Raw genomic sequence first — 27,041 nt, 5'->3', positions numbered from 1 at the left:
GAAGTTTTTCAAACCCAATCTCTGTCAAAAGGCCATTTTTTTCTAGTTTGAACAAACCCAGTTTTGAATAAGAAATTGAAAAAACAAGCTTTATCCATAATGAAACAACACTTTAGAAATGGCCTAACAGTGACAGCACTGGTATAGATAAGAGTAGAAAGGTGCAATTTGGCAGGTGATACTCCTCAGTGAGGGAAAGTAGTTTTGAGAGGGTACTGGTGAAAAATGGTTTTGATTTGATCAAGTTATAGGGTTTGATTGGCACATGAGTGTGCTATCTTCCAAGTAAGACTTTTAAAGCCATTTACAAGTGGTGATTTAGGTAAACAAGGCTGCAGTGCATGTGTACAGGGCTGACTCAGCTACACAGTCAATGTGTTTCTCTCCCTCAATTATGAATTCAATGAGGTATGGCTTCTTGAAGCCTTGCTCATTACATATACACCTTATAAGTAATTGGAATTTCACTGACTGGGACACAGGCTCTTACACTGTAAAAGAAAATGCTATGCATGGCTATCAGCAGTTGTATACATGAATGTGCATATACTATATACATGTAGGCTTGGAAGGATTAGATTTTTATCTGCAAGTGTCGATTTCACTGTACCCAAAGAGACAAAAAATATTTTCATCAATAATAAAGTGAAATGTACAGATAGGCTAAGTCAGAAAAAGGCTGCTTAGGAACTTATTAAATTTTGATTTAAGGATATTTACTTTGTGTATTTTGACATGTGATGTTGACAATTTGTGTTTTAACAGTTATAAAGCTTCAACTTTCAGAATCAAAACATCTACTGCCATTAAATAATAATTGTGTGCCCCCCGCCCCACCGTCTGACTCCCCCTATAATTTCCCACAACTGTGAAAATGTAAACAGACAAAAAATGGGGAAAATGCTTAAAAAGAAACATGGATATTATCTGTAGAAAATATTTTTTTTTAAATCGAATTCTTCCAAGCTATGTACAAGTGACAGGGTTAAGGCTACACTTAAGGTTGCACATATAGCCCCACCTGATTTTTGAATGCTTAATCTTGAAGACTTAACTATTTTATGTATACATTTGTCCTTAAATATAGAATATATAGTTATTATGAATTGTACACCTACAAACATCAGCTATATGACGCCAAGTATACATGCACTGTATAGCTCACTTCAAGAGAAAAGTGAAGATATCTGCATCTCAAAAAAGCCTCACACATCAAAGTTAAGGAGTATTTTGTTCAAAAATGGAAAAGTGCACGTGTCTTGTTACTGAAGGTGAATGATGATACTGCTCACTCAATGGAAAGCAAGTAATCACAAATAAACAAACCAATCATCAGCAACTTTGAGCAGAAATGTGTGCAAGCAAAAATTGTATGACAAGACCACCTACTCATCATTCATTTTCCACCTCTTGTTTATATATTGCACATTTCCACCTAGATCCTCCCAGGTATGAAAAATAATCCCCGAATACCCAAGAATGTACCTTCCATTTCCCTCCCCCCTCCGTCCTCTCTAATTAATCCATCTGAAACAGGCTCCCAAACTCCCACTGACTTTCAGTAAGGGATGGGAAACTATCTGCCTTTCGTGCCTTTGAAAATCTTCATATGTATTGCTTTGTGTACAATCAATCAATAACAAAGAAAAAGAGAGAACCTCAGCACTGACATTACCTTTAACATCAGAGGATGTGAATTCTATTCTCTATATGCTTTGTAATAGCTTATCTGCCTACAATAACTCTATTTGGAGTTTAGCATATTATTTATTTATAACAAATGCTAACAAAAGTGGAGTTGAGAAAAACAATGCTTTCCTGTTGTGCCATCAATGTCATGTGGGCATCAGAAGCCTCTTGATATATGACCACAACTATTTTCACGTTATGAAATAGTGTGACACACACAAAGAAAAAAAAAAATCCTTGTTTTAAAATCTTGTGCCTTCTTTTTCCAACAGTAAGCTTGAATTTTACAGAAGTTTTATGTGCAGAGGATAGGCCAAATTCTGCAATAAAGCCTGTTAATCTAAATTTTCACTACACTGAAATCAATAGCATTACTCAAGCTGTACAATGGAGGAGAAGAATTTGGCCCTGGAAGTCTGTGTTTTTCCCATTTGCTATTAAAAACCAAATAGCAAATAAAATATGCAATGTAGAAGGCTACATTGTACCCACCTTTTGAGTGATCATGACTTTTAAAGGGTTTCTTAAAATGCTTTTTATGCTTTTTACGCTTACGTCCTTCTCAATGCAGGCAATTTTGTGAGAAAAGGATAAAATTCAAGTTAGTAAAATTACAAAGCAAGTAAAGTAAGAAGGAAAATGAGGAAAAGTAGGTAACTGGCTTTCTAAAAAGAAAAATGACTCATCTTAAACAGTTGCCTTTCTTCAAAACCTTTAAAATATTTCAAATTCACTCAGTGAAGCGACATGCTATTCTGTATGTTTTATCATCTGTTTCCAATTCTCTCTCATCTTTCAGTTCTATACATAGGCACACAAGTCCACATAAAAATGGTTCTTATATGAATTATTCAAGCAGGATTTTTATGCTTCTCTTTTACACTATCAGATTTTAACTTTACTAAACTAATCTTTCTCTTCTCTGTTATGTCACATCAGCCCCAAACCTATACACTAAAAATCATGAGGTATATGTTGAACATGGTAATGTCAGTTGTAATCAAGGCAATGAACGTTTGAATTTTCTTTATCTTTGTTCCTTAGTATCAGTTTTCAAGCTTTTTGGATGTTATACTCGCGGGGAGAGAGGGAAGTTTAATGCTTAAAAACATATGCATGTCCACATATAACATATACATCAGGATTCACTATGACCATATGTAATTAATTTAAGATATTGTAGGAGCCATTAAACGTGTGATGAGACAAAACAAAATTCACAAGTAGAGAAACAATGTTTTTGTTCTGAAAAAGGGTAGTAGAATTCCACATGTGAAAGGTGTACCTGTTAGCATCCAAAACTGTCATCCTTTAAATGGCCTCTGACAGTTATTTTTTGGTCCAATCGACAAAGACACAAAAAGCTGAACCAATACAATACTTCAAGCAGTTACTTAAATGCACTGAGTGGAGAATAACAGACATTTACACATGGATGGGTCATCAAGTCCACTCCTGCCTCGTGGGGTCACAAAACACAGGTTAAAATGGTTTCAGTGAGAGCTATTCATTGTATGCCCGTTGTGCATTTATCCCTGCTCTTCTTACACTGATCAAATGAAGAACACAAAAATAATTTTTCCATGCTTTTTGTATCATCATTTTAAGAATGGTAAGGCTAAATATACACCCAGTGTACCATGTATACATATTAATCCTTTGAGATTCAAGTTTAAACATGCTATTTCAATGCACAATAATGGCTGCTAAATAAATCTACTTAAATTTACTGAAACTCATCTTCCATCTCATATTTCTGAAATTGAAGTCATTGAATTACATTACTTCACTGTGCAGGACAGTAAATGACGACTTTCCAGGAATTTGTTTGAGCTCTGTAATAATTTGTGGTGTCACGGTTTTGTGCCTTGAAAGACTTACATTAGCCTCTTGTTTAGGCTAATGAATTAGTAAGTAAGTGAATTTTAATTCTACCACCAGGACTTAACTAATATACTGCATTTCCTCCTGGAAAGTGTCATCTCTTGAAAAATGTATTTCTTAGTTACATTGTTTAACTTCTCTCCATCATGGAGAGGTTGCATCCTCTCCATAGTTAAGATTGCATCATAGGATGCTATAGGGGAAGTTGGCTGCAACCTTAAACATACACTAAGGATATAGACATTCATTGCAAAACCTAACTGTTTGAGTAGCAGACCCCGCTCCGCAGGAGCTCGAGGGTCGGATTAAAATGGCTGGTGGGCCGAATCCGGCCCGCAGGCCATACTTTGCCCACCCCTGCTTTAAACTCAGCCACTGCCAAAAATCCTCCCATTGACAACTAGAATGTATCCTGAAAACTGACCTGACATATTTTTGATATAAAAAAAACTTCAAAGAGGTTCCTTTCTGAAATTTTTGCAGTTTCACTGTTTTACCTGCTTACCAAAAAAAAATTAAAAAAAAATTACACCACACAGATATTTGGTGGAATTTGACATTGACTTGTAAAAAGCAGTTTTCAAGTGTTAAAATAGTAAAACGTGAGAGGAAATTAATACTTTTTGAAAACTAGACATATGCTCCAGGAAGAAAACTTAAATTTTTCATTTTTAGCCTCTGGCTAATTTTCACAACTGAAAGCAAATTCCAGTATCTTGTTCCTTGCCATTTTGGCCCCCTTAATTTAAATATAAAAAGTGCACTGGTCCATTTTCCAGGTCAAGTAATGAAGGAACTGAGCCAAAATAAATAATATTCTTTCCTTAGTAGCTTTGTTTGTGCTCCCAGATTAGATTAAAATAGTTTTTCAAAAATTAGTCTTTCATTTCCCCCTCCATCAGCCCTATGACATCAAAACAGCAGAATTAAGGCTGCCTGCTAGAATTCTGGATCTGTTTGCTTTTAACATTAACCTTAATTCTGAGTTTCCTGAGTTAATAAATTATCATTTTGGAGATAGTTAAAATATTCTTGTAATTCTTTTACCTTTAAATGACTGATACGTTCTCTCAACATAACCCCAGATACACAACTATATAAAGCTGGAGGTAATAATAGTAGGGTTATGCTACCTGCTTCTTTTTCAGGAAAAATATATCAAGTGCACAGTGCTAAGGGTGATCTAAGTAGCCACTCAGTCTGAGAACTGTAATAATGGACAATTTCAACTAACCACATTAAAACAAATGTTTTTGTACTTGTATTAGTGTTTGATATATTTATTCATGATCCAGGAAAGAGGATGAACAGTGTGGTTACCAATTTTGTAATTAAAAAATTATCTAAGTTAATCAAGGCTACAATAGATTAAGGAAATTCAGTCAGCTTTAACAAAGTTGCTGTTTATTGACAGAAAAATCCATTGTTGACTAATGTTAGATAATGCTTGCTACAAGGATTAACTTCAAATATTCTTACATGTTGCTTGGTTCTACATCAACTTTAGCCACGTACAGGGAAAAGAGTTTGGACATCACTGGGGACTGCTCAATTAAAATCTCTCCTATCTGTTTAACACACAGTGGTGGTTAAAAAAAAGGGGGGGGGCAAATACAATTGCTAGGCTACATAAAAAATATAGGATAGAAAATGTTAAAAAGTCGTTATATAAAGACTAATGGCATACCTACACCTTAAATACTATGGTATGTTCTGATCTGATCACCATATCTCTAAGTGCAGAAAGAGATATATTTCTTGAAATCATGGTTAGAAGCACAGAAAGATTTCTGTAAAAGGACTGTTTAGTTTCAAGAGATACAGCAATAAAAAGAAGATATATTAGGTGTACAAATTAATTAATGGTACAAAAGAGGTCACACATCTGCTTGTACTTGGCCCCTTCTCATAATGTAAGAGCAAAGGGTCATGCAATGAAATTTCAAAATGCATTTAAAACTTATCAAGATACAAATTCTTTTTAAACACAAAACCAGATTCACCTGTGGAATCCATAGTCACATGTTATCATCCGATAACGTAGTAGTATATTAAGTGATATTAGATACATACAGATCATGTGAACATCCACAGTTAGATCGGATGTTTGGTTTTTTTTTAAACAGAGATTAATGCCCTAAAGATTTAGGGCTTAAATGAACCATCAACTGCTGGAGGAGATTACCAACAAATTCCCCTAGTGCAAAAGCTATTTCACTAGTGTCTAATGCAGGCTTCTCTGCACCATCCTCAAAGTCATCTATTACTGTCCAGTCTCCTGCCTGACTGTGGCTAAGAGGAATCACTGGTATGATGCAGTATGGCGATTCTTATATGGGTAGTTGAATATTTACTAAATCCTTATTAATAAATTTCCTTAGTCTTAAGTGCTTGCTTTTTTGTAAAGAACATAATAGGTAAATAGCAGTGTAGCACTGTCACCCAGCAATCCCAATCTCAACAGCCTCAAGGTTAAGTAGACAAAAACTGACTTATTTGGGGTAGCAGTGGGAGAGAGGCGAATGGATTGCATTAAAAACAGAAAACTAACTCTAAGAATGTTATCCTAATATATGGCAACTTCCTTGAATTAATCAAACATCATATGACTCTAGCACCTTTCAGCTAAATACCATGGTTATATGAGGACACAAAACATGATCACGTCATCTCGCATTACAAGAAACATGGGGCCAGACCCTCAACTGGTGCAAATCCACTTAGTTTCATTGGCTTTGATGGGACTATGCCCATTTGCAACAGCTAAGGACTTGGCCGATTAATGGCCACCTCATGAAAGAAGACTGGCTGCACTATTAAGGCAGTAGTACAGCTTGGCCTTGAAATAGCAGTTCAGACAGACCTTAACTAACATGGTTAGAATACAGTATAATGATAATTGATGGGGACGTTTTCAAAGGCACCAATAGCAGGCGAGATATTCCCACTTTAAGTCAATGGGATTTGGGTGCCCAACTGCCATCTGTGTCTTTGAACGTTCCTTGAGAAAATCAACAATATTGTTTTTAGAGACACTTGAGAGTAGAACCAGACTTCACTGTTTTCTATTTATCTTTCTTTTGAAAGCAGGACTCTCATAACATTCAAGTAACATAGTACGTTATTTTCAACCTTCTCTCAATGACATGTTACTTAATATCTTGTTTCCAAAACCTCCTAAATTTCACTGCTTGCCAATCAAGTATGTGAGTTCTGATACTGTCAATGATACATTAAGCTTCCTTTTTTTTTTTTTTTTTTTTTTTTAAAAAGGAAGAAGGTAATGAACCATGCATACCCACCAGGCTTGTTATCCTTGCAAACAATGCTCTCCAAGCCATATATGGTGTCTCCTGAATGAGTGCCTTGATCCACATGTCAGCAATAACCAAAAACACAATTTTTAAAGAAAATCTACTTTCAAATTTCAGAGCAAACGAAATCTTTAAACGTCAAAGCAGATTTACATACCATGTAAATACAAGGATAATCCTTTCCTGATATTAGAAGATAAATGTAGACATTGCGAAATGATTTATTTGAAAAACTTGCTTTTTTATGCATGTAAATTACTTGTTTAAATTTTGGTTTTTTAACACATATGCAAGTAGTTTTAAGCTAACGCTGGTAACACAATGGGTAGAGGTTGTGGCAGTTTTTTGTATTGCCCATGATATACAAGTCTCATTTTCTTTAATTCTTTATCTAATACCCAACACACCTATATACAAAGGTGGTCTGTCTCCTTCCTCCTCTCCCCCCATCACCAAAAAACACTGCGTATCACTTTTCTAGCTATGTAACTTCTGGAATGGAGCAACCAACTCCCATCAAGTGTGCCCTTCTGTGGCTGATAGGGGAACATCCTGCACATATGCAGGACAGCTGCAAATATTTAAGAAGCAGTTGCAGACCAACTGGCAACACCTCTCAGCAGGGAATGGTGAGATAGCTGGTGGCTTGGCTGCCTCTGTCAAATGCCACCTAGGCCCTATAACGAGGATGTCAAGGCAAATAAAGACCAGCTTAAAGTAAGTCTTCACAGGGCGGCTGAGATTCATCAGCCTTGGCAGGCAGCTCACCTTGGAGAAGGAAAGCTCCAGTTTCAAACCAAAAGTGTCAGGCTTAAACAGCCAGCCTGTAAAGCTTGTCCAATAGATACGCTCATGTAAACTGATGTCCATGTGAACTGTACCCCAGAGGGTTCTGGCATTCCCCACAAGTGGCATATAACAGTTGACTGTTGTAACTGGGCAAGAGTTCTCTAGCTATATAACTACATGGAAACTGGGTATGAGTTTAAGTACTACTTCTAAAAATCACCAGTTTTTTTTTTTTTAAGGCAAAGAAGAGCTTCTCTTAATGTGTAACTAGGGAGTAATAGGCTTCTCGCTTAAAATTATTTTTGCCATGCACTATGTACACTAGCAAATAGAAAAGCATCTTGATGAAAAGCATGTTGAGAGCCAGGAGTCCACGTACACCCCAAAGAACAGTCACTTCTCTCCTTGACATACTCCCATGGGCTCTTAAATACATATTCACTGGATCTGTGGTACACTGTATAGCACTGAAGGAACGACATCTATGGGATGAGATTCACTCCTCTACTCTGGCCCTTTACGCTGTGTAAAAGGTCCCAGAGTGGCATAAATGAGCCCTAAAAGCCTTGTACCCTAGCTGCAGTCAAGGAGATTCATTCAGCAAGACAGCTGGAATACTTCTGCTCAATCAGCCACTGGCAAGCTCCAGAAGAGGGGTTGCGCCAGGGGCAGAAGGAGCATGCCAGAAGCAAGGCCACAGCACTGGAGAGATTCCGGGCACCAGCATCACCCATAGGGCTCCATAGGATATACAATAATTTAGACAGGTCCCCAGTGCTGCCTAAGATACAACAGGAGCCTCTCCAACTCCCAGGACAGTCCAGGATCAGGATGGCACAAAGGCATCTTAAAACCTCATTGGCTTTCCCTTCCCCCGGACTGCAAATTCAGGGCTGCACCTCGACATAACATAGAATCTCAGAGCTAGTGTCTTTTCATGAAACAATCAAGCTACTAATTAAATATGTAATACTTCACATTTCTTTCAGTAGTCCAATCAAACCCTTCTAATACAAATGATTTACTGATGGTCATAGCCATTATGAAAGCCCCATCTTTCATAATTTCTTAAACAATATTCCTGTTCCAAATGCATAAACAAACCCTAATTATATCCAGTTACCAAGACAGCATCAGCTGGTTCTGTAGTAATAAAACAGTGTGATGCCTTCCCTCAGAAAGCTGCACATTAACAGTGTTATAAGATGAATTAAGTACATAACATAGAAAATAGGCAATTGTTAATTTTTCTGACACTATTGCCCCATTCTACCATAGTTCTGCTGATCTTATGAGCAGCAGTTGTAATTTATGTAGTAGTCAAGTCTGTAACTCTGATCATTTTTATTTATGCATATGATTCTTTGGGCCAAATGGACATAAGTGATAAGATTGTCAATCAGTATTACATGAATTCACCATGAATTCTACAGTTCCTGGAATATTAGAAGAACATGTGCAATGAATAAGGGCTTTTCTCTTCACTGTAAATGGAAGCCAAACATGTGCAGTTTAAGGAAAGCATTAGCTTGCATTTCAAAGTAGCACAAAAAACAGGAACAAGAGAATAAAGCGTGAAAATTGTGTGTTGAATTTTCAAAGAGACTGTACTCCAAAGTTATTTCTAAAGATGTTTTTAAGTGTTATTTAATTTTCACTGACTTTAGAGTTGTCATGAAAGTTAAATGATCTGCACCCCTGTAAATTGCAGTCACCTATTTATCTTAACGGGCACAATATAAGCAACAATAGTCCAAGAGTCCTCACGCTACCCAGCCAATGAGTCTCACCCCTGACTCAGATGGGCCACCTAGGGTAGAGGGTAAGATGATAGTCCCATTTCTATTTAAATTAAATCCTGGACCTTTATCAGGACTGGGAGGAACAGGTACCAATTACACTAGTGATTTTCGCAATTTGAACATCCATCCATGAAGCCAAACAGTTATCCATAAAACAGCCCCTACTGACCTGGGCCAAAAATTAAGTGGTGACATTATATTTTACTTCATCATTTTCCTGTGTCTTGCAATTGTTTAATGGTCCTCTTATTTATTAACCATTATTCTAACACTGACTAGAATATTCAGATGTGACAGCACAAATCAAAACCAAACTAAACATCGGATGTTTAACATTAAAAACTGCAAATATAAGTTTACTTATTATTTCACCAAAATTACAGCATTTTTCACAAAGTTACCAGTTTCCTGTGGGCTCAATATTTCCTTACCCTTAACAAAACTCAGCTTGCAAGAATTTCCAAAACATATGTTCATATACCAACATCCACAGCTAAAACATATTTGATAACAAAAAGGCTGTCATTCTATAGCTGCATCAAGATCTACATTTTTGCTATTGTTTGAGGTAAGGCATACATTGTATATCAGATACTCAACTTCACATTTCTAATGGAAGTTACAAAATAAGTAACTGGAGAGTAAACACACAGGATTACATCTCTAAATTTTACAGAAATTATTATTTTTAAAAGCATGAAAATTACATCAGTTAATTAAAATGTTGAGCTGTACCACTTGTGAAGTCAGTCATAGAATAAGGTTTCTCTTACTTCTACAGTATTGTCTAAGTCCCCAAAACTTTTAATTAATTTTGTACACATACAGTACCTTTCTCTGCTGATTTTTGCAGAGCTTCCTCAATTCTTGATAGCTCTTTTTGCTTATTATCCTGCAAGTATTTTTCTTCCTTCTCCACATCGTATTTAATGCCTAGAAGACAAAAATTAGGAGAGATTTCATGTTTAATTCAACATACAACTACACAAATTAAATAAAAGCATACTAATATAAACTCATATAATTAATATTAATACAAATTAATTAAATCATAATAAATATTTTGTATCTAATACTCACTAATACGAAGCTTACAAGATACCCAAAGGCTTGTCTACACAAACATTTAGGTCACGGCAAGCTGGGGCATGAATCTACCCTACACTAGCTTGCCATGGACTAACTGTTAACACACTTTGACCTCATCCTCTTTGAAACAGGACTAGATGTGTGTGTAGACAAGCTGTAATACAGGGAGCTTATAAATTTCACAGGTGTTACTTGAGCTAGCTGTCAAAGTAAGATGGCCACATTATAGATTCCCTCAAGGACTCTTACAAGGGTGGGCCTTCAGACTCATTTTGACCTGTCTATAGGTGTGGACCTTTTAAATAAATATGTTGCACAAGTGTTATAATAGCTGAAATCCTTCATGACCAGATTTATCTGTTTTGCAAAATCTTCTGAAAAGAGAAGAATTACCATCAGAACCAAATTATTCATCTCAGGATTTATGAAGAAGCTTGTCAGAATTAGATATTTTTAATATAATTTTGATGGATATCAATTTTCTTTAGGCATTTTTTAGATTATCATTATAAATTTTCAAACGCGCAAAATTATGGCTTTTGAACTTTTTTTCTATTTAAATTTTCCCAGTTGCAGGAAATTATGAAGGGGCATCAGACAATGAAGGGGTCAGACAATTATTTAATGACTGTAGATGTTGAGATTCAAAAAATTGAAACTGTTAAACCACAAATTGTCAACATCACATGTCAAACAATACTAAGTAAATATGCTTAAATCAAACTAGGAATTTCTCAAGCAGCATTTTTCTTATTTTGCCTACTTATAAATTTCAGTTATCACTTTTGGACATGCTTTTTCGTCGGCTTCTGTGTGTATAGAGAAATAAACGTTTTTCAACATTTATGATAAAACGCTAATCTTTCCAAACTTATTTATCGCATTTTGAAGCACAACAAACAAGATAACAAAATTCAGCCTCTGTGAATCCTCCTTTCAATGGCTCACAGGTCTTACACTATGCAACATAGCTGGTGGACTTCACAAGGTCCACAAGTCCTTCTCGATACTCTGACTTAAGTTCCACTCAGAAGCCTGCAGAATTGGCAACTCATATGAATCTCTAAGATACAAGATCCACGTGCCATCAAATGCAGCTATTTCTATTGAGTTCTTCATGCACCAAACCCACTAAATCATGGAGCTTCTAAAGTTCTATGAGAAATGTAAGGATAATGGAACTGACAAACTTACTGATCTTACAAGTTGCACCTGGTAGGTTTATGAAATCAATGAGACAGTTATGATTTAAGAGAATTAAAACTCTTCCATTGAAGTGCAGTTGGTAAAAAATTAGACAGTGAAGGTTATAAGTTCTATTAAACCAGCATTTAAGGATCTAGGAATTTACTGATTTTCCTGTCAAGATCAGAAACTTTAAGTTTCATAAGACCACTAATGTAGCTAAGGATCATGGAAATTAACCACATCCTCAGAGAAAAAATGCAAGATCAAGAAGCTTACCATTTTCAATGGTTAGAAGTTAGACCAGGTTTCCTGTAAAAGGATAAATTCATAGTCCTTGTCTACATTATAACTTACTTCAGTATAACTTATGTCGCTCAGAGGTATGAATAATCCACGCCTCTGAGCAATGTAAATTATATTGATCTAAGCACCAGTGTACACAGAGCTTCTCCCACTGACATAGCTACTACCTCTTGTGGAAGATGGAATAATTAAGCCGATGGAAGAGCTCTCTCCCATCAGATTAGAGCATCTTCACTAGAAGCGCTACAGCGGTGTAGCTGCACCACTCTTGTGCTTCTAGTGTAGATGTAGCCTAAGTCTACAGCCTGTTAATCTAGTCCATTCTGGAAAAAAACCTATAGAAGATAGGATAAGCAAGTTTAAGAGGGTTTTTGGTTCACAAGTTGACAAAGGATAGGGAAACAAATGTAGGGACAAGGCAGCCTGTAAAAGCAACAAGTTTCTTCACTTGCCAATATTTGGCTAAAAATAAAGTATTCTAATAACGTTTCTCTCTGGAAACTAACTTACATTACGTGTAACTTACATTAGTTAACAGTTCCATTTTGTATTTATCCATATAGCATCATCAGATAGTAGTAGCTTTACTTCTCTTGCACCATGAATTATTCTATTTCACTATGATTTGATGACTTACTTGCTCCAGGAACAATGAGCAGATATAAGCCTTCTAGAGTTGCAACCACTGCCTCACCATACAGATTCTTCCAAGGAATCTTCAGAGTAAGTTTATCTAAACAGACCAAAATACAATACACATTCAGCTTCTTATGCTACAAAGCAAAAAACTGAATAAGCCTAGAGCTTAATTTATTTTGCACTAAATTTCAAACACTGAAAAATATTACTGATACTGTAAGATAAAGCAGCCATTTAGCAGATGTCCACTTTTGGTTACCTCAGTGACACATGAGCATTTCTAGTTTTGACAACTTCTGAGAAGTACATCCCTTCACTTTTCCAGAGCCCCAAAAGCCTCAAGCTATGTAAGCAGTGGCAACTACTAAAAAAGGACTAAAATTGGGTGGGTGGAGAGTTACTCAGAAACGACAATGCTGTAATACCTCGGGTCTGGGAACAATTTTTAAAAGCTATTTAAGTGATAAGAATATATGGGGAAAAAATGTAACATTAAAGATCTGCGTTCAGGTTCAGACATCTCCATATCAGAGGGTGGGACCATTACCAAGGCATATATTGCTGCAGTGGGTTCTTTACCGCAGCACAGTGTTAATATACTGGTGACCACTACCAGAAATAATGTACCTAATGTATATGAAAAGAAAACATTTTCATATTCAGCTTGTCCACACCAGTTCTCAAGTTTGACCCAACATATCTGCTAGCAAGATCCCTACTGACAGGTTTTTCAGGAATGACATGCAGAGGTATACTAGAACAGGATTTTATTGTCAGTCAGGCAAGATTTCAACACTTGCTATGGAATCAATGTTAAGACATCTACACAGCAAGTCAGTCATGGAAATCAAGCACTCAAAGATCAGTTTAAGGGAACTCTAAGGGTACATCTATACTACCCGCCGGATCAACAGGTAGTGACTGATCTTTCAGGGATCGGTTTATCGCATCTAGTGTAGATGCGATAAATCGATCCCCATCGCTCTGCCGTCGACTCCTGTACTCCACCGCGCCGAGAGGTGGAAGCGGAGTCAACGGGGGAGCGGCGGGAGTCGACCCCACGCCGTGAGGACGCGAGGTAAGTCGACCTGAGGTACGTCAACTTCAGCTACGCTATTCTCGTAGCTGAAGTTACGTATCTGAGGTCGATCCCTCCCCCAATGTAGACGAGGCCTAAGAATAAGGAAAGTTGAGAGCAAGACAGTTCAGCATTAAGACTTACGCTTTAACTTCCTCTTCAGAGTGAAAGCTTAGGTTATCCCAGCTTGTGTAGTAAGAAGTATTTACTTACCTATTTGCCCAACCTTTATTTTAAAAGGCACATCCAGTTCACTCTGTAGAGAGAAAAGTAATAGTATACCCATTAAATTTCAGAGCTATCATCTACTTTTAAGATCAGCTTATTCTGCTGTAGAACCCAGGGTATCCTAGCAATCTTAGCACTGATTTTCAATTAGTTATTTTTCTTTGACAAGGAAATTTTGCCTTATGCAAAAGTATTCCTTCAGACTGAGACAGAATGTAGTAACAGTGATAATTGTGAAATTACAAACTAGGAAATTAGTGAGACAAACTCAAAATAAACTTCCATCAAGTACTGTAGATTATAATAGTTAAAATGATGTTCATAAAACTGAAGACCAAACTAATTAGTTACAAGTAGGACCATGTGGCAAAGAGAGGTTAAAAATCAGATATTTTCCCAATAGACAGATCTTTATGGCACAAAAAAAGGTAGAATCTAAATTACTTGGGGGGGGGGGGGTGTGTGTGTATACATACATATACACACACACACACACACACACACCTCAATCTGACATGCAACATAAAGTTATTAGCATAACCTTTTATTCTTTACAGATAAATAATTCTCTCAGCAAATCCCAACAGCTAGTTTTCAAGTCACTCTACAAAAATAACTTTTCTATACAAAAGTTAATAATAGCCATCAAATCCAAGAAGTATGTCTCTGCAAAAAAGGTGAACTTGCTCTAGTGTAATCTGAATAATTAAGACAAAACATACACATGAAAACACTTAAAACATGCTTTAAATTAAGTATTTGCTTAAATCCCATTTACTTCAATGAGTCTTAGCATGCCCTTTCCTGAACAGAGATGGCTTTCTTGAACTGGAGCCTCAGTGAAGAGAAGAATCCCCACACACATGATATGGAAGTTGGTAAGTGGCAAATCTCAAATATATTAGTTTATTAAAATCAGAGTTGACAGGAACCAGGATTTGGTCTTTCTGAAAGGTCAGAAGCTGAATGAGCAACCTCCATACACTAAAGCCCTAATCTTGTAAACTGATTCAGGGGGGCAGATCCCTGTACCCACATGGATCAGCTCACAAGACCATGATCTAAAGAAGTCATTTAAGTTCTAAATAAATATATTGTATAAAAAGTTATAAAATAAGTTTATAGTGAAATTTTCTTCTGTAAAGTTGACACTACATAGCTTAGAAAATAATCAGACTGACAGGAACCTGGTTATAAAATAATCTCTATTACTGAAAATGGGGTATTAAAGAACTTATTGTATAAATCTGTGATACCCACAACCTTCACTATTTACCCACAACCTCCACTATTCACACAAGAAAAATTACCACTATTGTCTTATATTTTGTGGTATTTAAAAGGAAAGAAAAATATTTTCTTCAACTTTCCAGTGGTTAGGGCACTAACCTAGGACTTGCAAGACCCAGGTTCAGGTCCCTGCTCCCCCGGGCTTCCTGCTCAACCTTGTACAAGTCACTTAGGTGGCTCTCTGTTCCTCAGTGCCCCATCAGTAAAATGGGGAGAAAAAGCACTTCCTTACCTCATAGGGGTATTGTAGGATAAATACATCATGAAGTGTTTTGAGATCTACTGATGAAAATCACTAAAGAAGAGCTAGGTGTAATACTGTATTATTAATATAGCAAAGACAAGTTCTACACAAGACTCCCTGCCAAGTATCAAGGGCAGAGTAGACCTATAAACCCATACAAGGAAGATACTACTATTGTGCAATCAGGACAGTTTATTAAACACAATCAAGAACCTAAGCTACAAAGTAGACAGTGAAACAAATACCAACACCACTTAATAGAGGAACCAAATGTGTCTAAATAAGAAAGTTTTAATCATACTCATTCAAATTCATTTTAACTACTCTCAAACAGAATATATCTTCTTCAAGTCTACAATCTAACATTTTTCTACATTAAAAGAAGTATTTGCCAACTTCTGGGCATGTCTTAACTGACATGGGGTTTCTTTAACTTCCCAATTAATTTCTGAAACTCCTTACTATTCTGATACTTTTTTAATTAATCATATCAATTGCTAGATTCAGGAGCCTGGGGGTATTCTTAATCTCAAAGATTAAATACAAGCTATCAAACATATCGCTACAAAGGAGACAGATGTTAGCCACCTCTCCCCACTAACTGGGAGACAGATGATAGAGCCCTGGCTCCCATTACAATTTGGTAAGAAAACACAGAAAAACTCCCCGAAGAAGTAGCTTCACCCCCAATCAAGAAACAAAGTCTCTGGTTTAAAACTTACCAACTTGTATTTGGTGTAAACAAAGGCAACATGTTAATTGTTTCTTATTGAAATCACTATGGGTCCAAAATTAAGATAATGGGCTGTTAGAGGGATGAGTTTTAAATGAGAAAAAAAACCCTCAATTTCTTGAATAGATAAAAAACAAGATAGAATGGAAAACTAAGTATCAGTGTAAATAAATAGCAGTGAACAAAAGCTGTTTTGATTATTGCAGAGAAGAGTCAATAACATTTTAAAATTGACCACTGACAGAAATCTAGCGCAACTCATTCTTACTTCATCATCTGTTTAAAAATCAATCAAAAGGTCTGGAATATTTTAATTCCTTTATGTTATATTTGCATATTAATTCACAGTGTACTTGAAGTCCCATAGGACAATGTGTGTACTTCCTATACACTGTGCTTTTAAAGTTTATCCCTCTCTTCTGAGTGGTCATTCCTTCCTAAAAAAGTTCATATTATAAGTTATTTGTTCAGAAAGCTCAATTTGAAGCTTTAGTCAGCTTTATTTTTCATAAAAAAATTTTTAATATATGAAAAGGAGCACGTGTGAATAAAGTTAATTATACACATCATTCATTTTTTTCTCACCATTCAGGAAGCTATCATCCCGGTTTGGTATGTGTTTGTGCTGGCCGTGTTCCACTTTCCTATTGTAATGCCCTGTTAGTCTCCTCTTCCCACTTTCTTTTTTCTTATTACTACATTTATTGCAAATAGTTACATTTGTAGCTATAATTAAAAGGGACAGTCTTATAATTGAACATGCAGTTCAAACCTAACCTTCATTTACAATACCTACCTATTGCTCAGATCCACTGAAGCCTAAAGGTACTGTAGTCATACTACCAACTTCAGTAAAGCAGTGCTTACTTTTAGTTCTCTCTAATTTGTCTTACTTCTCTTTCAGCCCTTATTCTGTTATTAATTACATGACAATACATCTTGCCTTGGGAACACTTATGATAGTAAGTGAACTGTAAAGCAGAAGTTCTGTTTAACCATGATCATGTACTGTAAATACACTAAAGAAGAACCCAAAAGATAGCATAAGAGCTCTATTACATGCAGGATCTTTTGAATCTCTTGAAAGCAAGTGGAATGGTGTATCTGCTCTCTACTGAGTCAAGGTAGAATAGCAGTTTGTAGTACTAGTAATTTTGTTACATGAAATGACCAACCTAAAGTATGACAGAAACCAAATGCTAAGCAAATGTGTTAAATCTAATCTAAGTATTAAATCTAGAACAGATCAGTTCCACACAGATTACATTAATACTGGAGAATGATTATTCCATTGTTATTACCCTACTGCATACAAAAATCAAATATATTAATTAAATATCATCCATTTTTGACAATACAGATTGCCGCAGGCAGGCCCTAGTACTGCCTATTGGGCTCATATTTCAAATAGTACTAGTCAAGGGAGCAGTAGGCAGTGGTTACAGGCAGAGCAGAAGGCCAACATGACTAAAACAGATGCTATTTTTCAAATAGCAGTTTTGACATGGTCCTTGAATTGAAACTCTCAGAATTTATCAGTTTGAATACATATTAAAGATTCCAAAGTAGGTAGGTGATTAAGAGTAATAATTTCCAAACAGATCATAAGTAACATTTTCTTACAGACAAAGAAAGATTTAAATGTTTAACAAAATGTTTTTTTATTTTTTATGTATTTGACTGGCATTTCTAGCAGTAATAGAACACAACAGCAAGATAGCCTCCTTCAGCTAGGAAAGAGATAATTTCAGTATTATTTTCCTAAGTACAATAAAACTTATGGCCAGGTGCGGCTCTATGTATTTTGCCGGTTCAAGCACGGTAATCAGGCGGCTTTCGGCGGCATGCCTGCGGGAGGTCTGCTGGCAACGCAGATTCGGCAGCATGCCTGTGGGAGGTCCGCCGGTCCCGCGCCTTCGGCGTATCCGCTGCCGAATTGCCGCCAAAACCGCGGGACTGGCTGACCTCCCGCAGGCATGCCACCGAAGGCAGCCTGACTGCCGCCCTCACAGCAACTGGCACACTGCCCCCTGCGGCTTGCCACCCCAGGCACGCGCTTGCTGCGCTGGTGCCTGGAGCCACCCCTGCCTACAGCTACAGAAATTTCCAAAGAGCAATAACGTGCTTTACTAGGGTTACATTTCAGTTACTACAAGTTTTCCTAGGCCTCTATATCAAATCCAATAGTGAAAAGCTGCCCACTTGCAAAGGCACAAGCTAAACTGACCAGCCCGGCTGCTTCAGCAACATGTGCAACACCTACTCAAGTGGCCAGTCCCTGTTCATGTCAGAAGAGAAAAGCTAGTTACTGTGTCAGGGTGATACAGAAAGCATCTGAAGTGTTTTTTCAATACTTTGTAGATAATTATTATCTTTAGCGGAACTTTGCTAAAGGCATATTTAGATACCGCAGTAGGATTCACTTAGTACTACATAAATACCTGTCAGAACACCTATCAAGTAAAGCTGGTCCAAGTATTTGCCCAGTTATAGAAATTGTTTGGAGTCAGCACAGGCACAAGGACCCACCCTTGCAGATCCACATGCAGGATAAAAGCATGGGTTTTAACTATTCAAAATGTAATGACTGTAGAAGTCAAAATAAAGTAGTTCATTATATTAATTTGTTATGGAAGGGAATAAGAATTTACAACAAGGTGGTAAGAGTAGTCTACAAGTGCAATTTGTTTTAAATCATCTTCAAAAAAGGTATGTCAATACCATTCAAAATGTGAAGGGTAGCGATGCTGGAGAGTGAGACTGAAATCTTATTTTTCTTATCCTTTCAAGCTTCTATGTATTACTATTGCACCAGAACTCAAATCTGAACAATAGGAATTTGATTTTTGTAATCCTTAAGTCATTAGTTTTATACCATATAGCTTGATCATTGCAACCCATTAAAAAGCATCCTAAAAAGCCAGTGATTATATTAAGATACTTACCAGCGCATTCTCTTTTATCTGCAAGTTATCTAGTGCCACGTTACCTACAAAGCAGAAGATTAAAATTATCAATACTCCTGTAAATAAGTAGGACTACAGTATTATTTAACAAAATAGAAAGAGGCATTTTTTCTGAGATGGGGCGGGGGAACATCAATAACTCTGATACCCCTGGAGAAATTAAGTATTGCAAAAGGTATATATGTGACAGGGGTTTATGTATGTGTGTTTTACTATTTTTGTTTTAAAAGATAACATAGTAAGAGAAAAATATTAGTATTTTTTCAGTTTTTTACTTTGTTAATTTGACAGCACTGAGTATGTTGTCAGTTGCACTAAATCACCTACATAGTCTCTCGGTGTCCCTTGTTTTACTGGGTCTTTTAACAATAGGAAAACAAAAACAAAAATATATGAATTGTAAAAACCACTCACTAAAATTTGCGTGGGCATCCTGTGGCAGATTAGTTCCTTCAACTATTGTAAACTTATTTTAAAAATTGCTAGATTTCAAACACTTGTTGCTATTCATACTCCACTTGCCTTACGCATCAGAATTAAAGTATCATTCCCAAATGAAAGAGAGTTGAAGGCTCAAAGGATTACATAATAATGAAGGAAACATATATAACCAGCTTCCCTGTACTGTATTTATATGCATGGCTTACAACAAATATGTCTTTAGTAATCAGTAAGTTTGCAGGCATACAGCACTTACCACTGCAACAAGGGGGGAAAAGTATGCAGTAAAGCAAAAAAACTCCTTACAGCAGGAGTTCCATCCATTTTATTGGCCCAATAAAGCACCACACATAGTATAAGCACAGAAATAAATACAGAGGATGAGTTATGTGATGCTGGTAAGCCAAGTGCCAGCTCTGGGCAAGGTGTAGGAATCAGATGAGAACTGACAAACTCAGAAGCTGGGAGCCAGGCAAATTCACTTGTTTATTAATATAGATCAAAGTGACTATTACATATATAGGAATGTATGTGGTTAACTTCATGAAAACTAATGGGATGCTGCAGGCATTGTTTTCACTTATCTGTATCCTGTTAGACTGTAATAGCAAACATTTACATTGTATATACCCCTATAACTAAATAACTCATCAAACCAGAAAGAAGCCTTGTGTAATGCAACTAATGGTCTCTAACAAGAAGATCTTAAATCCTGTTCAATAAACACAAATGATCCATTGCACGAGATCAAGGACCAAAGACTTCAAATGCATTCCTTCCCCCTCCCTCCAGACAGTGAAGAGGAGACCTGAAGAAGAGACCTGCGTGAGAACTGTTACTGTCAGCTGGTTTCTTTGAGATGCTGTAAATATGGACACAAGGAAAAACTTCATCTCTGGACTGCTTGGATTTTAACATGGCAGAACAACCCACTGAGAAGATGAAGATCCCCAAAGTTACTCCGAATAGCCCTAATGACTTTTGGGAAACTGGCAGTTTAATAAATCTCTGTTACATTTTGGAATTATAGATAGTGCCTCAACTGTATGTATATTTGTACCTCCTTTAACCTCTCAATAACTCTCATTCCCTTTTCTTAGCTAAAAACCTTTAGTTAGTTTACTATAATCTTGGCTACACCGCATTGTGAGAGAGCTAGGATGCAAATTGACCTGGGTAAGTAACTGGTCTCTTGGGACTGGGTGTAATTTGGAATATTTGTGATTTCTGGTATAAGTGAGCATTTATCACATAGTCCATCTTGCCTGGGCAGCAAGATAGACTGGATTGTCTAAGGGGACTGTCTATGACTCCATTATAAGACAATTGTAATACTTTAGGAGTTACTGGCTCCATGAAGTCTAGAACATACCACCAGTTTGGAGTGTCTGCTCTGAGGTAAGCACTCACTGTCATGAGTCAAGCCAGACAGAGTGACAAGTATTTCAGACATTATTACGATAATGTTTTAAAATGTTCAATTCCTCTACTACCAAGTTAACGTCAACAGTGTTGTCCCACAAATATATCAGGTACTGCTCAGCAACTCAGACTTTCCACATCTCCCAGCCATTGCAACACATGCATATATACAACCCACTTTTTTCTGCCAACACAACATAGTTCCTTTAATGCTCCCCAGACTAGCTGATTTAAAGAAGAACTTGTTTTGCTTGTTGGCCTAATGATCTCATTGTCCCTCCTCTCAGTCAGCTTCTTGCTTCAGACCAGCCCAACAGAGCAAACAACTCACTGCAAAAGCTACTAATCCTAAACCAGGATTTGCTTCGTGGTTTTTGTTTTTTTACGGCGAGACTTCCGGTATCTGGCCGCTGTGTGTCTCACCTACAGTGTTAATTTCCTCTTGCAGCACGGGCCGACAGGGGAGAAGGGTTCTGAATTCCTCTCTACACCCTGCACCCATACCCAGCCCCCACTCGGAGGGAGGACATGCAAAAACCAGGCACCCCAAACTTATCCTCCCCTATCAGACCCCTCTCCATTTGCAAACACCGAGCTCCAGGTCCTCGCTGCCCGGGCTGTCCCAGGGCTTGGCAGAGCCGGGGACACCTGCGGCGCTGGCTGCACCCCGCCCCAGTAACTCGGCACCCCAGGTGACAGAGCAGAACCCCTGCCTCGGGCGCTGTCCAGCGCGGAGGGAGGCAGCCCGGCCACAGGCCCAGCCCGTGCCGCGGCCGCGCTGGGGAAGGGGCAGTCCAGGCGGGCGTGGGGTGGGGGTTTAACGGTCGGAGCCCGTGCAGGCCGCGCTGGGGAAGGGGCAGTCCAGGCGGGGGGGTGGGGTGGGGGGTTTAACGGTCGGAGCCCGTGCAGGCAGCGCTGGGGGCAGCATCCCGTTCAGGGCTGCGAGCTAACGGCGGGCGGCGCTCGGGGTTCTCAGGCAGCGCCCCGCGCTTACCCCCCCAGATGCCCAGCTTGAGCTGAGACTTGTTGAGGTTCTCCACGTAGTCACCCAGGAAGCGGTTGAGCAGGTCCGCCACCACCGACTCCAGCACCATGGCGGCGGGCACGGGCGCACCCTCGGGGTTAGCCGGGAGGGGGCACCGGACGGAAGCCTGGCGCGCCCCCGACAGCGCCCTGCTGTCATGTGACTGGCGGGGGAGGGGGCGGGTCTTCGCCGCAACCGGCGCGTGACTGCGCCGTGGAACCGGCTGTCAGACCCCGGCCGCTGTGTCACTCACGGCGTCGCGAGGCCTCGCGCGAGCCTGGCCGGTCCGCAAGGGGTGGGGATCGCCTCTCCTGCCAGCCCCCCCATGCACGGCCCCTCCCGCCCGACAACCAGAACGGGGCCCCCTATGGCCCCGCACCCATCCCAGCGCAGCCTCGGTATTGCGCACGGCCCGGGGAGCTCCGCTGCCCGGCGGGGTAATGGGCCGTCCCCTCCAGGGACGGATGGGGTCTCCTGCCCTGACGCTGGGAGGAGCGCGGCCCCCACACCTCGCTTCCCCAAACAGGCAGGTTTGTGGGGCTTGGATAGGGTGACCAGACAGCAAATGTGAAAAATCAGGACGGAGTTGCGAGGGTAATAGGAGCCTATATAAGAAATAGACCCCAAAATCGGGACTGTCCCTATAAAATTGGGACACCTGCTCATCCTAGGCTTGGAGCGGAGGCAAGGCTGCGGCAGGGCGAGGGGTGTTCAGAGCGTGGGACCCCACATCCTGAGCTAGCAGAGAGCTCACTGACGGGGGCAGGACCGAGTCATTCCACTCCCCTGCAGCCAGGGCAAGCTCCTTGAGGTGTCCATGTGCTAAGGCAGCCTGTCAATTTCAGCAGCTCAGCTCATCACTTGCTGATTGTGGTGGTATTGTTTGTGTCAAACCAATGGGGTCAGATTCTGTAAACAAAGTCCCTTCTGCAAAGACAGAGGGTGGTCACCTCACTGGCTGCCCCCTCTAATGCAGATACACAAATTGCATATTTCAAGAAGGTCAAGGACAAATGTATGAATAATATGGGACAAAACATATTTCAGACACACCATCTCACAGTACTTCATTTATGGTTCCAGATCACACCTTGGCATCACACTCTATGTGGCGCTGCATGGTTACTGCTTAGAACCAAATTTTTAACTCATGAGCCCAGATTAGGCACCAAATAAGGACAGGGTTTTGGAGCTGTGCTCTGGCTCCACTCCAGCTCCAGGGAAAAACCTGCAGCTCCACTGCTCTGGAGCTGCTCCACGCTCCAGTTCCGGGCTCCGCTCCAAAGCCCTGTCAAATAGTCATCATATAGAGGATCCATCTACAAACACGGAAAATTTCTTTTGACCCTATAGCAGCTTTTCTGGAAAATAATCACAATTCATCTTCCACCATGAAATCTAAACCCATTTTCACTGAAGATTGTAGGGACACAGAATGGTAGCTTTTATGACTGCAGGTGGCGCACCTACTCCTTGTTCAGACAGCAGTTCAGCCATGATGTAGCTGCACTTTAGGTACTCCAAACTCAGCACTCTGTGATATCCCTTTACTATCGTTTATATTACATTAACTCCCTGTATGTGTTCAGGCATACAGAAGGAAACCAACCCTGCCTCAAAGCACTAACAGTTTTGAAAACGATGAAGGATGGGAGAAAGAAAGAATGTACCAGGCAAGTCGTCAGGGTGAAGATTGGTCAGACCCTATTACTTGCATTTGATTTATTTTTAAATATATACATCTCCTCAGTTACACCTCTATTAATCATTCTTAGTTGGCTTACTTGTAAACTTAAAGGCCGGTATGAGAGATTTGTAGGTGAGGGAGAGTTATGAATGAATGTGAGCCTTACAAAGCAGCTCAGGGTGGATTTTTTTGTGTGTGTGTAATTTGCTAGGTTTAAAAAAAAAAAAACCTGAAAAAACTAATTCCATCACATAGAGTTATATTGACATCCATGTGGTTCATCAACAGGGCTGGAAGCTTTAGATCCATCATACAAACTATTAACTCTTGAGCTAACGGAGTAACTAACAGCAGTGGTAGGCCATCATTCTCTACCTGAGCCATCACTAGAGAAGGATGACACAGTCTCCATTGAGTTTCATGGATATTTGCTGACAGCAGAGGAATGTGAGACACTGGAATACTCGGTTCAGTTCCAGGCTCTGGAGAGGAGCATGCGCTAATAGGAACGCTCTTTTCTCCCCTGTTGCCCGCAAGTGTGACCCCTTTTGCCCAGCCCTTTGAACCTGTCCGTCTTCTTCATCCCAGTCTTTCCCGTCTCCAGGGGCTTCTTGCCCCTCTTCCAGACCCATTTCCCAGCCAGTTCTAGTCTCCCCTCAATGCTCCTCCCCAGCCCTCCTCTTTTACACACCAACCCTCTCCTCTCTCGTCTCCTTGTCTAGCCAGTCCCCGTTCCCCACAACTCCTCCTCCTCTTCCTGCACTGTCTCTTCTCCTACTAGTGCTCAGGCAACCCTGTTCCATGCCCTTCTGCTGCTTCCCCAATCTGAGTTGTTCAGCCCCTGTTTCACCCCCACCTCCCACTCTCTTTATCCGGGCAGTTCCATTTTTTTGTGCCCCTTGTCCCATCTACCCCACCATCAACCCAATACTAACTCTTGTCCCCTCACTCCTTCAGCTGAGGTAGCTTCCTCCTCCACACTGTCTGAATGTCCATAAGGAATATGGAGGAGGAACTGAGAATATTGGAGAAACAGTCCAGCAGTTGTCAATTCCTGTATCCATCTTATAGCAGCCAGAAGCAGCAATTTCAAATAAAGTCCTAGTCAGTGGCCTGGGTTGGAGTATGCTCAGTGCAGACAAACTGTTCTGAAAATTTTAGCAGTAAAACTTCAATAAGTCACTACTGAGCCTGTTCAAACAGATTTTTAGAAGGTTTATAACTTGGCCAGATCTTCGCAGGGAGTGCCAAAGGCTACGTCTTCACTACCCGCCGATCCGGCGGGTAGCAATCGGTTTATCGGGGATCGACTTACCGCGTCTCGTGAGGACGCAGTAAAATCGATCCCTGATGGCTCTACCGTCGACTCCGGAACTCCACCTCGACAAGAGGCGGTAGCGGAGTCGGCGGCAGCGCGGCAGCGGTCGACTTTCCCGCGTCCTCACCGCCAGGTAAGCCGACCTAAAATACGCAACTTCAGCTACGGTATTCACGTAGCTGAAGTTGCGTATCTTAGGTCGGAAGTCCGCTGTAGTGTAGACCTAGCCAAAGACACATCCCTGAAACCAGGGCAAGCCCCCATCTGAATTTTAAGTCTTTGTTCCAAATCTTAGAGAAGCCGGAGCTTCCAAAAATAAATAAAGCAACAACTTGCAACCTATTCATTAAGAGGTGTATAACAACATATTTTTCCCTAATTTCATTCCCAGAAACTGCTGATCTATTTTGGTTTGTTTATTTTTGCTGAAACTCAAAAACATTTCAGCCTAAAGCAGACACATCATATGGGTTTGAGCCTGAACAGTTTAAATCTGGCAAAATTATAAGTGATTTGAAAACTGTCTTAGTGTTTGACAACCTTAACAAACTTCAGTACCTGCCCCACCTATAGAATATACATAAGAGCAATATGAAAACATAAATGGAAGGGCATTTCCATGTCTACTTTTATTAAGTGGCCTCTTCAGTCTCAGAAGTGGGTATGCCAGCAGGAGAAAGAAAAAACAAACATAGAATATCAGGGTTGGAAGGGACTTTAGGAGGTCATCTAGTCCAACCCCCTGCTCAAGGAAGGACCAATCCCCAGACAGATTTTTTTTGCTACAGATCCCTAAATGGGCCCTCCTCAAGGATTGGACTCACAACCCTGGGTTTAGCAGGCCCATGCGCAAACCACTGAGCTATCCCTCCCCACTGGTCCTGTCAAGGAGTACATGCCTCTTGCTGTGTGCATTCAGCCCCCTCATTGTCTTTAGAAGGAGGCTCTGAGTTGATTTGCTACACTCTTGTGTTTCACCAAAGTATATTGGCTCCACAGCACTTCATGGAAGGGTTTATGATCCCTCCCCCTAGTCCTGGAGCACAGTTCTTCTTCAAGTGCTTGCTCATATCGATTCCAATTAGGTGTGCGTGCGCACACCGCATGCACAGTCGCCAGAAGGTTTTTCCCCTAGCAACACCCGTCGGGTCGGCTGTGGAGCCCCCTGGAGTCGTGCCTTCATGGTGCCGCATATGCTGTGTGCTGAGCTTGGGTTTGTCAGTCTGTTTGGTTGGTTGGTTGTTTGAAGAACCGTGTGCTGTGGCTGGCAGTTGGAAGCTGTGAGCTTCAAAGGAAGGTTTGAAAGCTAGAAGCCTCTGGTAATTGGCTGAGCCTTAATCAGTGGGCGGGGCATTCATACAGGCCAGGGCTTTATAAAGCAGCGCACAAGCAACCAGGGGCTGCTAACAGGGAGTTTCGCAAGGGAGTTTGGAAGGGGAGTGGGAAGGGGCGAGGGTCCCTTGCCGGTTCTATCTGTTTTCCCTTTATTCCCCTTAAAAACCTAAAACTTCTTGCTTAAACAACCCTTTCGGCGGACAGGGGGCTGCAGACGGGAGTTTGACAGAGGGAGACTTACGATGGTTAGGAAGGCCCGCAACACCTGTGCCAGCACTGCTTCTGTCTCCTCCACCTGCGCCTGTAGCCAGACAGAGCGCCTGAGCATGGATGCTTCTACCCAGATCCTGGTGTGGTTTTGCAGAGACTGTAACTTGCAATTTCCACTTACTGATATCCAGGCTGGGGGGACCATCCAATGTGAAAGGTGCCTGCTGGTGGAAACTCTCAGGCAGCAGGTGGGAGAGCTACAGGAGGAGGTGGCTCGGTTGAGAAGCATCCGAATCCACGAGCAATTCCTGGACAGTGTCCATGTGGAGACAGCTGAGGTAGCTGTCCCAGTACTGGTGGAGGAGGAG

At 40.0% G+C, this 27,041-nt stretch overlaps 1 protein-coding gene across 1 annotated transcript in view; it reads right to left on the bottom strand.

Moving 5' to 3' along the window:
* The window catches only part of VPS13C (vacuolar protein sorting 13 homolog C), a 202,531-nt gene extending 180,321 nt beyond the window's left edge, over positions 1-22,210 (bottom strand). Inside the window, 5 exon segments of the mRNA XM_029910705.1 lie at positions 10,310-10,411; positions 12,696-12,791; positions 13,989-14,031; positions 19,216-19,259; positions 22,094-22,210. Of these exon segments, the coding sequence (XP_029766565.1) occupies positions 10,310-10,411; positions 12,696-12,791; positions 13,989-14,031; positions 19,216-19,259; positions 22,094-22,193 (385 nt within the window). The 5' untranslated portion in view covers positions 22,194-22,210.
* Positions 22,211-27,041: the final 4,831 nt, after the last annotated feature.

This window comes from Terrapene carolina, unplaced genomic scaffold (genome assembly GCF_002925995.2).
Source record: "Terrapene carolina triunguis isolate 2854851 unplaced genomic scaffold, T_m_triunguis-2.0 Scaffold67, whole genome shotgun sequence".
Classification (NCBI taxonomy): Eukaryota; Metazoa; Chordata; order Testudines; family Emydidae; genus Terrapene; species Terrapene triunguis.
Note: the sequence above shows the minus strand (reverse complement) of the source record. Positions and strands in the feature narration are given on the sequence as shown.